At 48.2% G+C, this 20,607-nt stretch overlaps 1 protein-coding gene across 1 annotated transcript in view; it reads left to right on the top strand.

Annotated features, from left to right (window-relative positions):
- Positions 1-1,169: 1,169 nt before the first annotated feature.
- The window catches only part of RGMA (repulsive guidance molecule BMP co-receptor a), a 44,265-nt gene continuing 24,827 nt past the window's right edge, over positions 1,170-20,607 (top strand). The window contains exons 1-2 of the mRNA XM_032623045.1: positions 1,170-1,543; positions 20,257-20,372. Of these exons, the coding sequence (XP_032478936.1) occupies positions 1,530-1,543; positions 20,257-20,372 (130 nt within the window). The 5' untranslated portion in view covers positions 1,170-1,529. The remainder of the gene's footprint in view (positions 1,544-20,256; positions 20,373-20,607) is intronic.

Genomic DNA, 20,607 nt, shown 5'->3' with positions numbered 1-20,607 from the left:
AATCTCTTTCTGCTAAATCACATGGATTTTATTTATATCCCAGCTATAGATTACCTCAATGCCAATAAAACACAGAATATTGAGTTAAAACCACACCCCTCAAGACCACAAGCATAAATAAAGATCGCGTTTTAATGTAGATGATACCTTTTTATTTTGAAAATCCAAAGAGTTCTCATCGTATCAAAATCCAAGACAGCTTGTTTTCTGTAAGAACGGAAGGCCATAACCCTGTTTGAAATGCACTAGCAAATTTCTCTAACCGTGCAATGCTAATTTAGGCGTGAGCTGTGTGTTCAGGCTGACTTCATGCCCCGGCTAGAGTTTCAGATTTGCACAGGGCGATTGGGTGGCTCTTTGCTGTTTCACTGCAAAGATCTTTCTTTCCCTGGACTCCGGAAGCCTCTGGGGAATTTACCGCGGCCGAAGTGGCCGTGTTCTCGCCAGTGTGTGCATGCGCGCTGCATGGCGAAACATTCTTTTGAAAAGCCCGTGAAAATCCACTCGCAATCCGTGCGTGTGCACGTAAAATCGCAGAGCAAGGACCGGAAAGACCCGCAGCGGAGCGCACCCTGACCCGAGGTTACTTCTGGGGAGCCGCAGTCATGGGGAGGGGATGTGATATGGTCTTCTTTTTACTCTAGATATGCCTGAGCTTTGTAAAATTGTACACAAGAACGTATTCGCGTATTACACATTTAATACATTTATGTTCATTTTTTAAAAGAAGATTCTTAAACAAACAAACATCTCAGTACAACAAAGGTGCATCGCTGCAGAGAGCAGCAGCGTTTCTCGTGGATGTGACTGTCTATTCCAGAAACCTCAGAGTAACACCCCGCGCCCGCCCACCCTTGGACCATCATGGAACTGATGATGGAAACGTACTCTCCAGGACATCCCAGCGGGAGATTAGGAAAGTTGGAGGCGCCTCGCGGGTCGCCGCACTTGCCGCCCGCGCCCCCCTAACCCTGCGTTTAGGGAAGTCTTGACTTTGCAGCTTGCGTACCCCACCGCCGCACTGGTGCTGATGCGTGAAGGTGCTGCCGCGGCGGGCGGGGCAATCCGAGCCCGCACCCCCACCTCCTATCCCGCCCCCTCCCCGCCGGCCCCGCCCGCCTCGCCCCCAGCCTGCGCCCCGGGCGGCCGGCCCGCCCCTTCCCCTCCGCGCGCAAACGAACCTCTCGACGCCGCGTTCCGCGGCTGCCGGCTGGGGCCGGGCGAGGGAGGGGGCTAGCCCGAACAGCCCGACTCTGCAGTAGTCTCCCGAGCGCGGGCTGCGCCGCCAGAGCCGCTAGGCTGGGGAAGCACTAGCCGTTCGCTCACGGGCCGGCTCCTCCAGGCGCTCGCAGGCATGCAGCCCGGGAGCAGGCGGCGCGCCCCGGGCCGCTGCTGAGCCGGCCCGGGCGGCGGGGACCATCGCCTGCCTAACCCCTCCCACCTTGCCCCGGGGCCGACGAGCGGCGCCCCGGCACCCCCACTTCGCCCGCAGCCCCGCCAGCGCCACCCCCAGCGGGCTGCAGGGGCTCATGCAGCCGCCAAGGTAAGCGCGGGCCGGGAGCGAGACGGACCCGGCTCTTGACATCCCGGAGGCGCCGCCGCCACTTGCTCGGGGCACGACACCGCTGTGGTCCTCCCCAACCCTGCGTCTCATCTTGCTCCCATCTTGCCCAGATTTGGAGCTTTGCTGCGCCTCGATCCCTTTAGCTCTTGGCAGCAGTAAAGTTTTTGTGGTTTGGTATTTGCTCTTTTTTCCTAAAATGCTCTCGCCGGGCAGCCGGCAGCGCGCGTGGTTGGGCAGACCCGGCGAACGTCTGTACCACTGTGCGCGTGCTGGGAGCTCCCTTTCTCCCGCGCGGCCGTTGCAATCGGCCCGCGGAGCCTGGGACTGAGCGTGCCACCCGGCTGTCCAGCCGTGAACCCCATTGGCACGACTCGCCCGGCCCCCTCCTCCTTCTCTGCGTCCGGCTGCCTAACCAGCTGCAGAGTCGCGGCTGGAGCGCCTGCCTCGGGGGGCGTCGACGCGGCGCACTGTCTGAGCTCGGGTGCGAGCGGTCCTTCGCCTGGGAGGGCAGGTGCGCAGGAAGGTGAGGGGCTTGGGATGAGTGTTTAAGGGATAGGATCCCCGAGTGGCCCTGACGTTCCTAAGTGGACAGGTGGGCCCGGCGGCCCGGGCACAGCGACGGCTGCGCGCGTGGCCTGAGCCGTGGCTCATCCCAGGGAACGAGTGGGGCAGGGGAACAGGTGTATTTAGGGGGAGGGCCGATGTGGGGGACGCTCGGATGCAATTCTTGATTGCATCCTCTTAATGTAATTGCATAAGATTTGCTCGGAGGTAGAATCAGTTCCCCCAAATTGAGTTTTTTAATGGGAGCCTGCGAGCTGCTATTATGTGGTGTGGTTTCGGAAGGCGTTGGATTGTATTTATTTTATAAATCGGATGTCTTGCGATCGGATTAGGGGAAATCGCGCCATCTAGCGGAAATGGTACGCTGCGCCTTTCTTTTAGGCCGAGAAGTTGGATGTTCTCAAAGTAGGAGATTCCGGCGCGTGGCGTGGAGGCAGGAACCAGCAGGCAGGTCCTGGGATGAGTATTTCTAGGTGTATTTACAGTCCGGCTGAGCGGGAGTTCAGCGACACCCCCAGCTCCGCACACCGAGCTCAAGGGCCAGAATTGCAGCTCGTACTGAGTGATAGGTTGTCACCTCGAGGAGATCGTCACCTTCTCCTTCTGGCTTGAGGGTCCTCTAGCAAGAACATAGCGTAAAATGTTGCCTGCCGGTGAGTCTGTGCCTGTTCTCTGGGCATCTGTCCCAGAAATCGGAAAAAACCTATGCACGGACCGTGGTCTTCTCCCGTGTATCACAGATGAGTGATTTTTCAGGCGAATCTTGAGCCATAACCCCTAGAAAAGAGATTGGCTGTGCTCTAAAGGGCAGCTGAAGGAGAGAATTGGGAAAGAGTCTGGTGCAGATCTGTACAGGAAAGATATAATATACCAAAATGGCATTTTTTTTTTACACAAAGAAGAGGCTTTCAGCTGTTCCATTACCACAGCGAGTGACAAGCAGGCCTCCTTTATGAGAGGGACATGATCTCCAGTTAGCAACTGGGGCGGACTTTGCTGGACAGCAAGCTGAGCCGACAAAGACTGTGGGTGGGGCTCCCTGTCCTTGGTGCCTGGTTTTTGCTGCCACCTTCCAGGCCAGATGATATTAGCACTGAGCTGGACTCTCCCTGTTCTGAAGTGTAGTCTGCTTCCTTGTAGAGCAGTGTGGTGTTCTCCTTGTGGGGAGGACCCTTGCCCCCTTAAGATCCTCTGAGCTGTGGTGGTGGTGAGGGAGGTCCCAGCCTCCTTTTTTCAATAGCCCTGTTCCCATCATTTCCCTCCCAGGTGACAGGGGCTTATGCTCTGAATAGACATATGGAGTGGTGGGTGGCTTATCTGCTTACTCCCCACGCTATCTCAAACTGCCTCGCCGTTTGCAGGTGTTTATTTAATAACTAGATTTATGACAAAGAGTGTCTTGCAGTAACCTGGCATCTTATTCAAAGAGGGCTTCTCTGACCTTTGCTAAGAAACCTCTGTCTGCTTTCTTTCCTTACAAGCCTCTCCAAGGCGTGACTCGCTCCATCCCCAGGGGGTGTAATAATACAGAATGGAGGATGAAAAGCTCCTGGTTAATATGACCCTTGACTTGGCTCTTCACCCGCCCTGTGGGAGCCCAATACAGGAATTCTTAGATGAGGAGACGCAAAATAAAATGAATAGGTAGTCAGCATTCCTAACATTGGGACAGGGAGATTTTCAAGTCACTCTCACAGTGATGCTCGCTGCTTCTAGGAAGCAGGCAGGAAGAGGTGCTGGCACTTCCACTGCTCAGAAGAGGAAACTGATGCCCAGAGAGGTGCAGAGGAATAGCCAAGGTTCTGTGAGTTTAAAGTGCTTTTTTCCCTACAGCCTTGCTACCAAATGAATTAAACTCAAGCACTTGGTTTTACCAAGTATGGTCCCCAAATAGGGCATGCCATAGGAGATATGTTCACCTATCTCTCCAGAAGCCTGCCATCCAGAAAAAGAGACAGAATATACCCAAATGAAACTGATCATAAACAAAGTTCAGGCTTATTGGAATCTGTTATTTCTGTGAAACAAGGAGGCACTCCTACTTAAAGATCACTGTTCTAGAACTTGACTTACAACATCCCAAGTGTAAGTTCAAACCACATTTACGTGTCTGCAGTGTTCCTGTGGCTCTCTGGAGAATGACTTTGCTTTTCAAACAACATTCATTGTTTATTCATTCAACAAACATAACATAGACTTAACTTGAAGGAGACCCAGGCTTTCTCACCTGTGGTTTCCAGCCCCATTCAGATGACAGGCTTCTCTTTTTCTTATTTTGACAGAATGACACCACAATTTCAGCTTCTCTTCCCTTAGCAACAGAGATCTGAAGAGCAACGAACGGGGCAATGGAAAAAATGAAGAACTGTCTTGCCCAAGTGTGCAGACAAGGTCAGGCAGAAGTCAGTTTCCTTGGTGACAAATGAACATCTTTTAAAACGATGCCAGTTTCTTAGCCAGGTCTGACCTGTGAGTAGAAAATGCTGTATCACACTAGAGCCTCTGGGTCAGGAGGCAAGAATACCCACTGAGGTGTGAAACTTCATAATCTGTGGGCAAGAGGAAGAAGAAATTTTGAGATTTGGGCAGAAATCAGAAAAAATGCTAAATGCAAGTACCTTTTATAGCCCCATTTGAAAGATTTAAAGTCACTGCTACTTGACAAACATAAATACGCATTATGTACCTTATAAAATTATTATATCCAGATTACTACTGTAAAAAATTAAAGTGTAGCAGGCACTGTTTTTGTGGAAAATAATGACAAGATTGCCAGTTGAGTTTACTTCTCATTTTTCAACTGTTTGTTTAAAGCAACATTCCAAGATGGAGAACTTTCAGGAATCAGGACCCTGGATTTGCCAGAGTCTGAAAATCTGGCAGAAACTTGAAAACAAAAGATTCTGTCAACAATCTGGTGAAACAAGACCAATTCTTACAGATTCTGTGTCCTCCACAGGGCATAACAGAGATGAGTGGGTATGAGTACCAGTGCCCTAAAACTTGTTGATTGGTATCTCACTAGGGTATCATTTAGTAGTTACCATCTGATGTGGTTTCCACTTCCGTTTTATTTTTTTGTCTTTGGAGATGCTCCGAGCTCAAGGTCTCTGCAGCAGCTTGCCCTGGCTGACAACAACGATCCGTCCTGGTTCCTGATGATACACACTCTATATCTGCCCTTGTGAGCAGAGATATTCTCCCTCAGTCCTCAGCAAGAGGCTCGGTACCATTACTTATTCTTTTTTTTATTGAAGCGTAGTTGATATACCACATTATATAAGTTACAGGTGTACAATATAGTGATTCACAATTTTTAAAGGTTTTACTCCATTTATAGTTACTATAAAATATTGGCTATATTCCCCATGTTGTACAGTATATCCTTGTAACTTATTTTATACATAATAGTTGACATGTCTTAATCCCTTATGCCTGTATTGCCCCTCCCCACTTCCCTCTCCCCTCTGGTAACCACTAGTTTGTTCTCTATATCTGGGAGTCTACTTCTTTTTTGTTATATTCACTGGTTTGTTGTGTTTTTTTAGATTCCACATATAGGTGATAGCATACAGTATTTGTTCTTTGCTGTCTGACTTGTTTCACTTAGCACAATGCCCTCCAAGTCCATCGATGTTGCTGCAAATGGCAAAATTCCATTCTTTTTTATGACTGAGTAGTATTCCAGCATGTATATATATCACATCTATGGTTGCTTCCATATCTTGGCAGTTGTAAATTGTAAATAATGCTGCTATGAACATGGGGATGCACATATCTTTTAGAATCAGTGTTTCTGTTTTTTTTCAAGTATATGCCCAGGAGTGGAATTGCTGGGTCATATGGTGGTTGTATTTTTAGTTTTTTGAGAAATCTCCCATTACTTCTTCTTAGCACACTTATTCTTCTTGAAGGTGGATGCAAACAATTTTTCGTCCTCTTTAGGAGTTTTCTCCTTGATGACTTCTTTAAATGAGACCAGGTGGAAACATAGGAACACACAAAGACTGACCTATGATGGCATCCTAAACATCCGTCATGGTATAAGTCTTGTCGGTTACAATGTGAACACTCCACCTGAGAATTCGGTCTCCTGACAGACTTTTTAATACATTTCCCAATTGATCTGGACCACAGTGTGTATTTTCCTCCAGGTTCGCTATTTAAAATCCATGGTATCTAGTTGTTCAAGGTGCTTTCACTGTTTTATCCTCTTCATCAAAGTCCAATCCACTTGTGAGACTACCACATCTTCCTGGTTGCCCCTTGCAGGAATGCATTTACCTGGCTGTCAAAGAGGCTAGCTCAGGAAGCATCTGCTGGGCCATCGCAGTGACTTGGAAATTTGCTGCCAGTGTGCATTTTCGGCCCCAGAATAGAATAGAATAAAATAGAAGAGATGATTCTTACAGGAACAAGTCCCTTGGACTGCTTGGCTGAAGGTGCTGCTAAGCTACCCCAGGGTATTGCTGCCTCTGCATCCATTTTGTTTGGCCAAGTGGCCTGTGAGGACCTTAAATTGACAACAGCCCCCTCATACGAGTGCATGCGCTAGGTAGCAGCCAGCCCTCGTGACCCACCGTCTCCCCTCCTCCCCAGGGCCTACCCCTTGTGCACCCGTCAGCTAAGATCTCCATCAGGCTCACCGAAAACTCACTCTTTTGGTTTGAATTGACCTATCTGGCCTTAGCTCAGGAACCCCAAAGCACTCTGCCCACAGACCCTAATCAAGACATGTGCCACAGGGCTTCCCTGGTGGCGCAGTGGTTGAGAGTCCGCCTGCCGATGCAGGGGACACGGGTTCATGCCCCGGTCCGGGAGGATCCCACATGCCGCGGAGCGGCTGGGCCCGTGAGCCATGGGCGCTGAGCCTGCGCGTTCGGAGCCTGTGCTCCGCAACGGGAGAGGCCACAACAGTGAGAGGCCCGCGTACCACACACACAAAAAAAGACATGTGCCCCAGGTCCTGTTTTCTGTTTGCACTGGGCCTCGACTTCCCCATGTGGCCCCTAGAAGTGCACCAGGTACTTCCTGCAGGACCTGTGAGTAATGAACTTCCCTATTTCAGTTTCTCTCGTGGTCTGTAGTTGAACCCTGGCTCACCATCCAGCACCTTGTGCTCCACTTGACAAGTGTGAATGTGACAGATTCATAACAGAAGAGCACGTGGAAATGCATATTTCATTCACAGAATCGTAAAAACTACCAGCTTTCTTCAAAACAATTGGTACCTTGAAAAGGATAAGAATTAATCGGAAAGAATAAGAATTAATGTTTGTTTGGAAGTTTTGGTATATAACTTTCATTTACATTTAATTTAATATCCTTCATGGAAAGAGGTAGAATATAAATAATAAATAGATTTTTAATACAATTGCACTTTCTCAGATGGGCTTCCATTTATGCAAGCAAAAAGAAATGTAGAGCTTATGGGTGTTCCCTGGTGGTCTTGTGGTTAGGATTCGGGACTTTCACTGCCATGGTCTGGGTTCAGTCCCTGGTCGGGGAACTGAGATCCCGCAAGCTGTGTGGTATGGCCAAAATAAACGAGAGAGAGAGAGAGAGAGAGAGAGCTTTGAGCGCAGACTCACCTGTAGACGTGACGAGGCTCATGAGGGCTTCCCCTCACAGGTCCAGACCTGCTAATAACCCCTCACTCCTAAGGTTGGTAGGACATTCTGCCCCAGAGCAAGGGATTCGTGGGAGTTTAATTTGTGTTGTTTTACATCAGTCAGTGCAGCTAAAATAGTTTGAAATTCAAATTTCGGAATACTGATTTCAAAGTGCTTCCCTTACTATCCTGAGGCATACTTGGTTTTGTATCCTTGGGTGTCTCAAGATCATATGGTAAGGAAAAGCTAGATGCCACCCTCTTCGATGCTGTGAGGGTTTTACGTTGCTTTTTTTTTCTCTGCTAAGAGCATTTTGAGAAAGGAGATCCCTAAACTCCAAGCATCTGATTTCTTCATGAGCAAATGGATGCTATTGGCAGAGTCTACTGACTTCAGGGGTTCATTGCTAGGGAGCATACTGCTCCCTACATACACACACCTGAGCCAAGAGTCAATGAGGGCAAAGCAAACCCAAGCCAAAATGGCACCCAAACCAAGATGGTACCCAAGTCCTCCCTTTCTGGGTCAATGACCAATCTCTAGGGGTGGAAGCCCATCTGGCTTTGAATTTAATTAAGACATGCTCTGAATAGCTTGAGGTCTGATCGGACTGCGGTGAATTGATACTGTAGATAGATTTACCTAAACGTCTTGTTGTGTTATATTTACCTGTCGCTCAGAGGCTGTTAAGTCAGGTAAGCACTCTATGAAACGTTGACCTAAAGATACCATTTAACATCCAAAAGAAAGAAGAAGAATTCTATAAGTATTTCAACTTCATAAGTTTTTGGGGGGGTAGGGGAGATGGTTCTTTCCTTAAAACATTTTAATATTCTTGTTTGTTTATGGAAAACAGTGTATCTCTAAACATGCTCACATCTCTAATGAATGACCCATCATTATACATATGGAGCATAACAGGAAAAAGTAAACCCCGGTGAAGATGAGAAGTAGCTGTGATTTGGTGGGAAATACATTGGACTTGGCATCACAAGGCCTGGTTTTGAGCCTCTCTCTGCCATTTATATTCTTGGTGACCTTGGACAAGTCACATAATCTCCCTGAGTCTCAGTCTCCTCATTTTGAATTGGAGACAGCTGTGCCCATCCCATAGTTGAGACCACCCTACAGTTATGTGGGAGACTTTGTCTTATAGTGGTTGATCAACAAAACTTGAGTATAACTGATCATGCACTTAGAACCCATCCAGAAGTCAAGGTTATCTAAAAGTCCTTAGGCACTAATTCGAAAAGATATGTGCACCCCAGTGTTCATAGCAGCGCTACTTAAGATTGCCAAGATGTGGAAGCAACCTAAGTGTCCGTCAACAGATGAATGCATAGAGAAGACATGTCATATAGATAGATAGATAGATAGATAGATTAGATATAGATATGTAGATATATATACACACACACACACTGATATATACATACACACAATGGAATATTAGTCAGCCATAATCAAAGAATGGAATTTTGTCATTTACAGCAACATGGATGGTGTTGGAGGGCATTGTGCTAAGTGAAATACGTCAGACAGAGAAAGACAAATACTGTATGATATCACTTATATGTGGAATTTAAAAAAATACAACGAACTAGTGAATATAACAAAATAAAAAGAAGCAGACTCACAGGTATAGAGAACAAACCTGTGGTTACCAGTGGGGAGGGGCTGGCAATACAGAGCTGGTGAAGTGGGAGATACAAACTATCGGGTGTAAGATAGGCTACAAGGATGTATTGTACAACATGGGGAATATAGCCAATATTTTGTAATAATTGTAAATGGAGTGTAACCTTTAAAAATCTTACTAATATTTTTTTAAATTTAAAAAATTAAATAAAAGTCCTTGGGGAACGCTACAGATTTCCCCACCGTCCCCACGCATACAAAGGCTGTAGCAGAATCAGGTACATAGTAGATACTTTGTTACAATCAAAACAATGGTTCTTATCCATGATATAAAACTAACATTGGCAACTACTTATCAACACTTATTCTATGCCAGGCATCTGCTCTAAATTTTCTATTACTGTGTTAACTCATTTAATCCTCACAATAATCCATTGAGGGAGCCAGAGTATATCCCCATTTCTCAGAAGAGATAACTGAGGTTTAGACAGTCTGTTCAGACTGCATGTTCTTGGCCAGCATGCCATATTGCCTCTGTAATGTAAAAGTGCAGACATTCCCTCAGCCTCCAGCAAATTGAAAAAAAGAATACCATCGTGGTAGAGGATAATGTCACATAAGCAACACATTTGTTCTTTCTCGATTGGCACCCTTTCCCCACCGCCCATCAGCTGGGGATCTTCTTTATTTCAGCTTTGCATTAGCCATTCTAAACAATTTTGAATTTGATGAATAACTTGGTCCTCTGTTCCTATTGCTAAATGTCTGTGGTATTTGTGCTCGGCACCGACTTGTTCATTAATCCAAATACTGCGGCCTTCTGCTGGTTGGGAGAGAGACACAGGCTCGCTGATCAATTCAAATAGTTGCCATTTGGTGGATAAATGGGTCCAAGTTGGTTCTTCTCCCAAGAACTTACTGGAATGGGGAGAAGTAGACACTGGGTGGTCTGTCCTCCCTTACAGGAACCTGGTGCATCTCAGTATGGGTACCCAGAAGTTGCTTTAAAACAAGAGGTTACTAGATGTTTACAAGGTGTGGTTTCAGGTATACAGTAGTATTGCTGGGTATGACTGCTGAAGAATTTCATGCTGACACTAAAACATAGAAGTGTCACTTTTCAAATAACATTTCCTACTTGCTCAGCAACATTTCGCTTGGGAGAACCCAGAAATGTTCCAGATGAGGCCCCAGGATGGGTCCTCAGAGTCAGGTATGGGCAAGGCCAATTAGTTACAAAGCCAACACTAGTTCACTGAATTCCTAGAGATACCAGACCGTGAAGCTGGGAGACCACCCTCCCCCCCGGGGGGGCGGGGAGCGGTGGGATGTGGTGGGCAGCCAGGCCACGATTCTGCAGATTGAGAGGCTGCAGGTCCAAAGGTAGGAAAGGACAGGGACCACACAGCTAGAGTTAGAACTGCTCCAAATCCCAGGTCTCTCTCTTTCCCCACATCCACTGCAGTGTCTAAAAACTCTCAATCTCAACACCGACAATGAAGCAATTCACAAATACTATCACTTTCGTACTGGGCTTTGTAGGCAGAAGAATTTGCAACTGTAGACCAGCTAGTAGGTGTGCACTGGAGTCGCAGACAAGAGCTCAAGAGGAAAGTGAGGAAGACTTTCGTACATGAAACTCCAGATATGTACTAGCTTATAATCCCAGTTAGCAAGGAAGGGGAGAGGTATCAAAAGTATAAGTGAGGCTGCCCCAGGAGCTTACTGAGAATCTCAGAGGTCAAGAAGAAGAGGTGCAAAGGACGGAAGGAGGGGCTTAAATTATGGAAATGTGACCTCAGAAACTGTTAGCATGTCATCAGGAGGGCTCCAACCCAGCCTGGGCTGAGGCTGGGGGACCTCAAAGGGAGTCCTTCCTTCTGTTCTGAGTAAGAGGATGAGTACAGAGATGCACGAGGGTCAGTGGAGGCAGAGAGAAGACCAAACATCTCCATGCCTGGGAAGGAGTTAGTGAGCTCACCAGAGGCGGTGTGACAGCTGGGAGTCACCCAGACCTGCCCAAACCCCACTCTGCCACCAAGCCAGCTGGGTCACCTCAGGCAGGTTACTTGCCTTCTGCAGTGTAAGTTGGGGTAAATGAGGGTTGTCTGACTTATGGATGAGAGAAGAGAGAAGACGTGTTTTCGAATGAGAATTGAAGTCCAGGAAGAAAAGAGGCTGTAGTTTTAAAAGGCATTTGGCATTCCTCTTATGGACTATTTTATTTTATTTATTTATTTTTATTTATTTATTATTTTTTAAGTGAAGTATAGTTGATGTATGATATTATATGTTACAGGTGTACAATATAGGGATTCATAATTTTTACAAGTTATACTCCATTTATTGTTATTACAAAATATTGACTATATCCCCCTTGTTGTACAGTATATCCTTGTAGCTTATTTTATACTTAATATTCTGCACTTCTTAATCCCCTACCCCTATATTTCCTCTCCACCCTTCCCTCTCCTCACTGGTGACCCCTAGTTCTCTGTACCTTTGAGTCTGCTTCTTTTTTCACATGGACTGTTTTATATTTAAGTCTGTCTCTACATACGTACATCCCCTTTGGCTGGGGAACTCAGTTCTTCTTGGAGTCCTCAGCTCCTGACATAATGGAGGGACTCATAGGGCTGTTTCACTGAGAGTCAGAATAAAAAAGGAAATACCCACTGGGGAGGGAGCAGTTGAGGGCTTGCTAATACTTTTTGGTAAAATGATAGCTAGCTACATAGATAAATAGGTTGATTGATTGATTGGTTGATTTTTATGTGTGCTTATGTGCATATGTAAATATCTAGAAAGATGCACATTAAACTGTTGATAGTTATGGCCTCCAGGGATAGTCACCTGATTTCATTTAACAGGAAATTGGTTTCTGAACATGTGTGTATATTACTGTTTCAATTTCTTGAAATAAATTTGATGTTAGATTGAAGGAAACGGAAAGTCCAGAAAATTTGTTCTCCTAGCATTTTCTTTTTTTAAAAAATCCCTTTTATATCTTTCCAGCATCATGAATATGCCCATGCCTACCAAGCAGGGGTGTGCTTCTGGAAGCTTCTGAGGTGGACACTCCATGCTGATGTCCCATGCCAACCTGGTCCTCCAAAGTGGACTCCTGAGCAGGGATGTTGCTACCCCACGGAGCAGTCTGACGTGATTTGTCCACAAGGTGGAATTTTGACAGATGTGTACCAGACAGTATGAGGCCAATGGTGACGCAGTTGTCACCAGATCTGGTACTAATGAAGTCTTGCTTTGCAGTCAGTGGTCCAGTTCGTTAAAAAAGCTACTGACAAAGACCCCCCATTTTAAAAGATTCTTCAGCCTGGTAAAGTCCCAAGTTAATTTGAGGCAACAGGGATGGGGAATAAACGTGGGGCTGCTGAGACACCACACAATCACCCCTCTCAGAGTCCTCAGAACTAGAATTATTTGTCTCCACATCTGCCTGCGCCCCTGGGCTTCCTGGGGTTGGGGGGCGACCTGTCTGCTGCTTATCCGAAAACTCCCAAAACCCACTCAGAGCCTAATACTCAGCGAATGCTTATTGAATGAATGAAACAGAAAAACAAATAAATTAAAAGAATCTGCCTTGCATGTGCGAGTGGGGCGGGGGGTGGGGGGGGGAGGTCGGTGGGGGGGTGGATCTTAGTAACCTGATCACAGACAATAAAAGACATGTCCAAGAGCAAATAAAATCTGCTAATGTTTTAAATCCATTGAGAGAGTTCAAAGAGAAAGTGACGTATTTCTTCAGTTTCTGAAGAGAGCTGTTGGAATGTCAGGGAAATGCGTGTTTCAAAAAAACCGTTAAAATATTGGAATAAGATCTGTATGTTTTAATTACTAAGAATAAGCGTCCCTCAGGGTGAGGGACAGAGCTCATAAGCCAAGGAAGTAGTGTGCACGCACAGAGAAAGTAAACCTACAGCAAACAAACAAAACCAAGATAAGCCGAAGTGGGAACACATTGGACGGCTTTCCGAGATCAACAGTAAAGAGGTTCCTTGATGCCAGAGTAAGGACAGTGAGACCCAAAAATGCTTTGGAAGAAGAGAAGCAGAGAGATTCCTAAATTGTCATGGAAACAAATAGGTCAAGGACAGCCTGTGGCCCTCTACCCCAGGAACGTCTGGAGAGAAGGGAGCAATGGCAATTAAAAATGGCAGTCATATCCTTGTGGCCAAAATATGCAACTTTCCTTCCACACCTGGCCTGCACCCAAGGGCCTACATGCTGGGCCCCCTGCCCACAAAGGAAGCCCACCTATCCAGGAAGGGTCACTTTTAATAACCACTTTGTGGAATAGATACTTAAAAAGTAGTATCAGCAAGCATTTTGTAAAGTCCTCATTAACTGGCCAAAGCACAACACGCTTTCTGAAAGGAGAACATGAAACTGGACCAATCTATTAGCATTCCTTGAGGAGGTAGAAACAGGTCTGGAGAAACCCAGGGATGAATTATGTTTAAACGTTCAAAATTCCTTCTGACAAAGTTCCACCCCAAAGGTCATTTCCAATAGTAAATTCCTCCAAAACATAAAGGGAAATCTCCATGGATCGGAATTGTCCTTAGAGACAGGAAAAAAAAAAGAGGATAAACAGGTACTTTTCTAGATGAAGAATTATAAACAGTGGGGATCCCCAAGGATCACTGGTGCTCCCAGACTTTGTTTAAACGTCCATAGATCATCTGGAGGAATGACTGGTTCCAGGTCTGCAGATGAAATGGTTCCAGGCTCTCCAGAGAGATGGCAAACAAATGGTGATTAACTGCAGGACCAGTTTATGAGTTTGCAAGAAGATACATATTAAGCTTTTGCAGGGGCAAGCCTCAGTTAATACATTTAGGAAAACAACCCAAATTACAAAAATAACGGACTGTGTCCAGTCTGTTTATAGCCCCCAAGGGATCTTGGGGGTCTTTGCAAAATGTTTGTTTGCCCAAGACTGTGCAGGACCAAGCGTTCAGAAATGGTATTGGAAACTAAGCCAAAAATAGTCTTCTCCCTGGGCTCTACCCAAACCTGGCAATTTTATGACCTTCTCCTAGAAACATGTCTCAAAACTGTAGAAAGGTGAGTAATCACCCAGGCAGAAGGCTTTCCTGAGAAGCTGGGCTGCTTTGTTCTTTAAGGACGTCAGTGTGGAAAGATGAAGCCAGAAAGGTGATGTGATCAAAGTCTATAAAACCTTAAAGGTTATGCAGAGATTGAGCAGCTCTGGTTCATCAAATCTGAGATGGACAGACCCAGTGTAGCCTTGAAGTTTGAAAGAGGATTTTGAGGGACAAATTACAAAGAAGGATTGGGTCCCACTCTGAGCTGTAAATGAAGCAACTGAGTTCCTCAAAATGTGGTATAGGGCAAAATTTTTTCAAAGGTGGAGAGTGGAGGGGATGGGAGTAGGCTCAAGGAATTTTGCCAGTAAATGGATAATGGATTAAGAGCCATCAACAACACATCCCTGCACTTCTGAGGATGGCTAAAATACTTCTTGGGACCAGTTGGACCTCAGCTTCCTCCTGATTGGTCAAGAATCTGTGCATAGATGTGAGAGGAACCAAAATCAAACCAGTTTCAGCAAAACAAGGACTTTGTTGGCTCCCATAGCTGGAGCAGGTCCTCGTGGAGCTCCGAGGAGCTAAGAAGGAGCTTCAGGGAGAACCATGTGCTGAAGAGTGGCATGGGGATGGTCAGCCCTGAAAATCGCCATCAGCCCCTGAAAAGCTCACCAGACACAGTGCAATTTTAGTATAAACAGTATGCCAACTCTGCAAACACAGCTTCAACCCACAACACTCATCAATACTCACCTTCCTGTCGGATTACTATCCCCAGACCCATCCTATGGAGGAATCAGAGATCAGAACTGGGAGCTCCCTCATGGCCACAGTCTCAGGACAGATTCTGATTGGTCATCTTGGGTCATGTGCCAGTCACTGCTTTAATGAAATCAATTATTAGGTTCTCTGTCTTGCCTGGACTTTAAGTCCAAGAGGATAAACTGATTGACTCATCCTGGGTCTTATGTGCACCCACGGTTGATGGAGGGTGATGGAACTTAGAACCTACAAGTCCCTACACATTAGTCACCCAGGAGAGCTGACTAAAAATGCTGATACCCAAGGCTCTACCTCCCGAGATCCAGATTCAGCTGCTCCGAGTGGGGCCTGGGCATTTGTATTATTGTTAAATCCCCCATGATGATCTCCCAAAAGAATATACCCCTCTCCTTTGTGAGGCTTTGGGTGGGGCTTCCAAGTGCTAAAAATGCACACCCTAGCAGAGCATGTGCTGGCCTTTCCCAGGCTCCTGCTTTCTCTTTCTGCAGCCTCACCTCTTTCTCCTATAGCCATCCTCAAGCTTTTCCAGCTCCTCAGGCAAGCCACACCTTGGTACATGGTTTCTTCAGTGTTCCTTCTACCTGGAAGCCCTGCCCTCCTCCTCCTCCCTTGCCCACCACCTTCCCCTGGTACATTCCCAACTGGGAAAACTTCCCTTCCCACGCTGCACCCCAGGCTGGGCTGGAGGCCCCTGGCGCCCGTGTTCTGTGCCTCCCCAACAGCATCTGTGTTATGCCTTATTGAAAGTGATTGTTAAGTTATCTGTCTTGACTTTAAGCCCAGTGTGGACTTGCACCATTGGAATGAAAGGCACATACAGCATGTCAGGGGTGGGGTTCGGTGTGCTTGGCTCTGCCGTTTATTAGCTGGTAATTGGGTGAGTACTTAAACTCACTCAGCCTCAGTTTCTTCATCTGCAAAATGGGGATAGTAATAGAACCCACCTTAGCTTAAAGTGTCTAGAAATGTAAAGCACTTAGCCAGCACCTGACATAATGTAAGAGCACACTGAAACATGAGCCATTATTACTATCATTCTTAGTGAAAATGAATCCTTGAAGATACCTCGCAAGATACACCACCCTTTCGGTAAAGCCCTCCCCAGGTAGTTAGTTGTTCACTCCTCACCTCTGTTTTACCCCTCACCTTCCTCTAATATCTGTTTCTACTAGCAGTTCAAAGATAGGAGTTGTCTTATTGATTTCTTTATACCCCAGGGACTAGCATGTACTAGTCCTAAATATGTATTTATTGACTGATGACTCAGGCCCTGCATTTGAGAACACCCTGTTCATACCCAGAGGCAGGGGAAGCCAGACTCCTTCCCCACCGCTGCCCCTGGGAGGGCTTCTTCAACCATACGTAAACCTCGCCTTTCAGAAGCTCCCTGCTCCTTCATCACACAACCCCACCCCCCGAAAATGGAGAGGGAGAGATGGGGGGGCGAGGGTTCAGTGGTGGGGCCTCCACAGCCAGGACTGGCGGAAAGGGAACAGGAGCATGAAAAGGTCTCTGCCCCTCCGCCCAGGCTGCATCCAGGGGAAAATGCATAAGTGGTGAGACTCTATAACGAGAGCTGTCAGTCTGAAGTCAGCTACACTTTGCGGTACGCGTGCCTCTCACTGTAGTGGCCTCTCCCGTTGTGGAGCACAGGCTCTGGACGCGCAGACTCAGCGGCCATGGCTCACCGGCATGTGGGATCTTCCCAGACCAGGACTCGAACCCGTGTCCCCTGCATCGGCAGGCAGACTCTCAACCACTGCGCCACCAGGGAAGCCCTGAAGTCAGCTACACTTTGATTTAAGTGAGTTTCTGTGGCAAATAGAGTGCTGAGTTCCAAAACCCAACATTTTAAGAATTTCTTATTTTTGCAAAGATTTGGGGAGTTGTCAATAAGCTGGTTGGTTTGGCCGGTATAGACAGATTCCTCAAGGTCAACACAACCTCATATTCCTCTATTTGTGGCTGGATTTCTCTTCATAGTCTAAACTGTGTAAAAGCCAAATCTCTACTTCTGTGATGTCCAAATTCAGCCTCACACATTTCTCCTCTGAGAAGGAAGCCCTTTTCGTCCCTTTCCCAAATGATTTGCTTATGCCGTAGGAATTGGATCTCCTCCCAAAATGACAGCCAGTCCCCTGGCCGGAAGGCTGGGGAGCTCCCATGGCCCAGTGCCCCTCCCAGATTGTACAGGCACACCTCATTTTATTGTGCTTTGTAGATACTGCTTTTTTTTTTTTTTAATTGAAGGCCTGTGGCAACCCTGTATCCAGTAAGCTTATCCATGCCATTTTCCCAACAGCATTTGCTCACTTTGTGTCTCTGTGTCACATTTGGGTAATTCTCTCAGTATTTCAAACTTTTTCTTTATTGTTCTGTCTGTTATGTGATCAGTGATCTTTGATGTTAACTCTTGCAAAATGATTCCAGCTCGCTGAAGGCTCAGATGATGGTTAGCATTTTTTAGCAATAAAGTTTTTTAAATTAAGGCATGTATACTGTTTTTTAGACATAATGTTATTGCACACTTAACAGACTACAGTATAATGTAAACATAACTTTGATATGCACTGGGAAGCAAAAAAATGTGTGGGACTTGCTTATTGCATTAGTTGCTTTATTGCGGTAGCCTGGAATGGAACCCTCAATATCTCCAGGGGATGCTTGTATTCAGTTGCAGTCTTGGGGTGACAGTATTATCAGCCTGCCCCTTACAGACGAAGAAACTGAGGTGTAGAGGCTGCAGCCAAAGGTCCACACTCTTGGGCAAGGACAGCACCGGGAGGGCCTGCTTCTAGGCCTTCTGAAGCCTGCACAGCCTCTCTGCTGGATCCTAAGCCACGTTCTACGACCCAGAGATGCTGCAGCTGTGGTGGTGGTGAATTTACAGTCGGGGCTGCTGGGAATACTAATGGATCCTTTCTCTCTCATTAGCGAGAAGCTTTAGAACTAACTTGTGTAAGGCAGGATCTAGCAAAGGGTGTTCATTGGTGGACCTCAAAGGTGCGTGTGTGCAGTCTGGCTCTGTGCCTGCCTCAGTGTGCCAGGGCTGCCCTGTGATTCTAGAGAATAAATGGTGGATCTGGCTCCCGGATGGGCCAAGCCTGAGAGGAATGCGAACCGCGATCTGGATTTTGAGGTGGTGGCCTTTCACTGGACAAACCTGTAGCATTTTGCCAACGGGGGCTTAAAATGAATCCCGGTTTGGGGGAATGATAATTAGACAGAGCCTGTTGGACTGAGACCCACATTTTTTTTTTTTCTTTTTCTTTTCTGTATGCGGGCCTCTCACTGTTGTGGCCTCTCCCATTGCGGAGCACAGGCTCTGGACGCGCAGGTTCAGCGGCCATGGCTCACGGGCCCAGCCGCTCCGCGGCATGTGGGATCTCCCCGGACCGGGGAACGAACCCGTGTCCCCTGCATCGGCAGGCGGACTCTCAACCACTGCACCACCAGGGAAGCCCCGTGAGACCCACATTTTTGAGGGAAATACGGTGGCACCCCAAACTGTAAAGCCAGCAGTAGCCATCACGGCATTTTGCCCTGAGGAAACAACAGCTTGTTTTTGCCCCATGGTACGGTGCTTGAGGCATTAGTCCCCTTTCGTACTTGTTTTGTAGAAGCCAGATTCAGAAGTATTACTGCTTTGGGTTCCATCTACAGACCTAGGGTCCTCTTCCCCTAGCCCAAAGCTTTCTCCTTCAGAGCTTCACTCCCCTGCCAGCAGGCAGAGTCCTAAATGCAGACGCAGCCCTGCGGCCTCTGTGGCCTTCAGCAAGTGAGGAGTGCCATAGTGCTTAAAAGAAACATCTAAATTGGATAAAAACTCAGACTTTTTTCCAAAGAACCAGATGAGTTGGCTTGGAAGTGAGGTGAGGGGGGCCAAAGGAGCAATTGGTTTGACTAAAAACACTTGCTCTGGCGTATTTGTGTTCCATCCAAAAGATGCTTCTCAGGGGAAGTGACCAGTTTTAAATATCCCAACAGCGGCAGGAGAGCTGCGGGGCCTAGGGAATCTTGGGGAGGAGACATTTTGCTCCTGGAAAAATAAGTGACCAAGTTAAAGGAAGTCACCACCCTGATGCTCTCCCAAGAGCGGCCTTGGTGGCCTTGCCCTGGTAGCGCGGAGCGTCCAGGCCCTGCGCACCGCGGGGCCCGCTGCATCCACACCTCCTGGGGTGGCAGCTGCCCTGCCGCCTCCGTCAGGCTCTTAGGCCCCCGACTCCGGAGCGCGGCCAGTACGAGTCCTGGGGCAGCAGCGAGGTGCCTGGAGGGGATGCTGGAGGTGGCCGAACCCCGGCGGGGTGGGTGGCCCGGGGCCAAGGTGGGGGGGAGGTAGGGAGGGAGCCTCGAGGTGCTTTAGTGGCCGACATCCATTGGGCCATCCCGCCCAACCCCGGACAACTCGGAAGCGGATTTTTCAGCCTCCTGCACTGGAGACACATCTGAGTGAGAGCAATGAGTCGGGGTGTCGGTGGCGTCTTCGGAACAGCAGTCTAGTTGTAAAGGGATCCTGGGGTTTTTCTCCAAGCTCAGTTTCTACTTGTTGGATACGTGTAGGGAAGATGGGGGAAGGGGGCGCGGCCGTCCTTGCTCTTTGCCGGCCTTGGCTGTCCCGGGGCATTTGGGCCTTTTCTGCGTGGAAAGCCGCGGGGTTCGGGGAGCCGGGGCGCGCCCACCGTCCTCCAGCCCTGGGTTCCCCAGGTCCCCGCGGCCTGCACCGCAGCCCGGCCGCCTCGGTCCCCGCCCAGCTCTTCTCCCCCAGCCCCCAGCGGGCCGCGCTGAAACCCGAGCGCGAGGGGGCGGAACGCGAGGCGGCTGGGGCAGCGGGGCCGCGCCGACATTGGAGGCGAACTGGGTGATGGATGGCGAGGGAGGGGCGCGCGGGGAGGGGGAGCGCGCCGGGCGCCCGCGGCCGAGATGGACCGAGCCTCCCGGCTCGCTGCTCCCGCCGGCGGAGCGAGGCTGCCCTTTCTCCGCAGCGTGATTTATTTTCTTCTTTTCTTCTGAACTCTTCTTCCAGGGAGAGGCTAGTGGTAACAGGCCGAGCTGGATGGATGGGTATGGGGAGAGGGGCAGGACCTTCAGCCCTGGGATTCTGGCCGACCTTCGCCTTCCTTCTCTGCAGCTTCCCCGCAGGTAAGGCACTGCCCCCGACCCGGGGACAGCCGGCCGGGCGCGCGGGGCCCGTTCCCCGGGTCTCCTCGCAGCGCCGGGCCACAGGTCGGCGAGTCGGAGCTCAAGTTCGCCGGCCCCCCGCCTCCCATTTCCACGCGTCTTTGTTTCTCCCGCGTCCAGCCGAAGGCGCGATGGATGCGGCAGTGGGGACCTGGGGGAACCCCTCCCAGGCTATAATGAAAAAGAGCCAGGCGGG

This window comes from Phocoena sinus, chromosome 2 (genome assembly GCF_008692025.1).
Source record: "Phocoena sinus isolate mPhoSin1 chromosome 2, mPhoSin1.pri, whole genome shotgun sequence".
Lineage (NCBI taxonomy): Eukaryota > Metazoa > Chordata > Mammalia > Artiodactyla > Phocoenidae > Phocoena > Phocoena sinus.
This window is presented reverse-complemented; position numbering and strand designations above follow the sequence as displayed.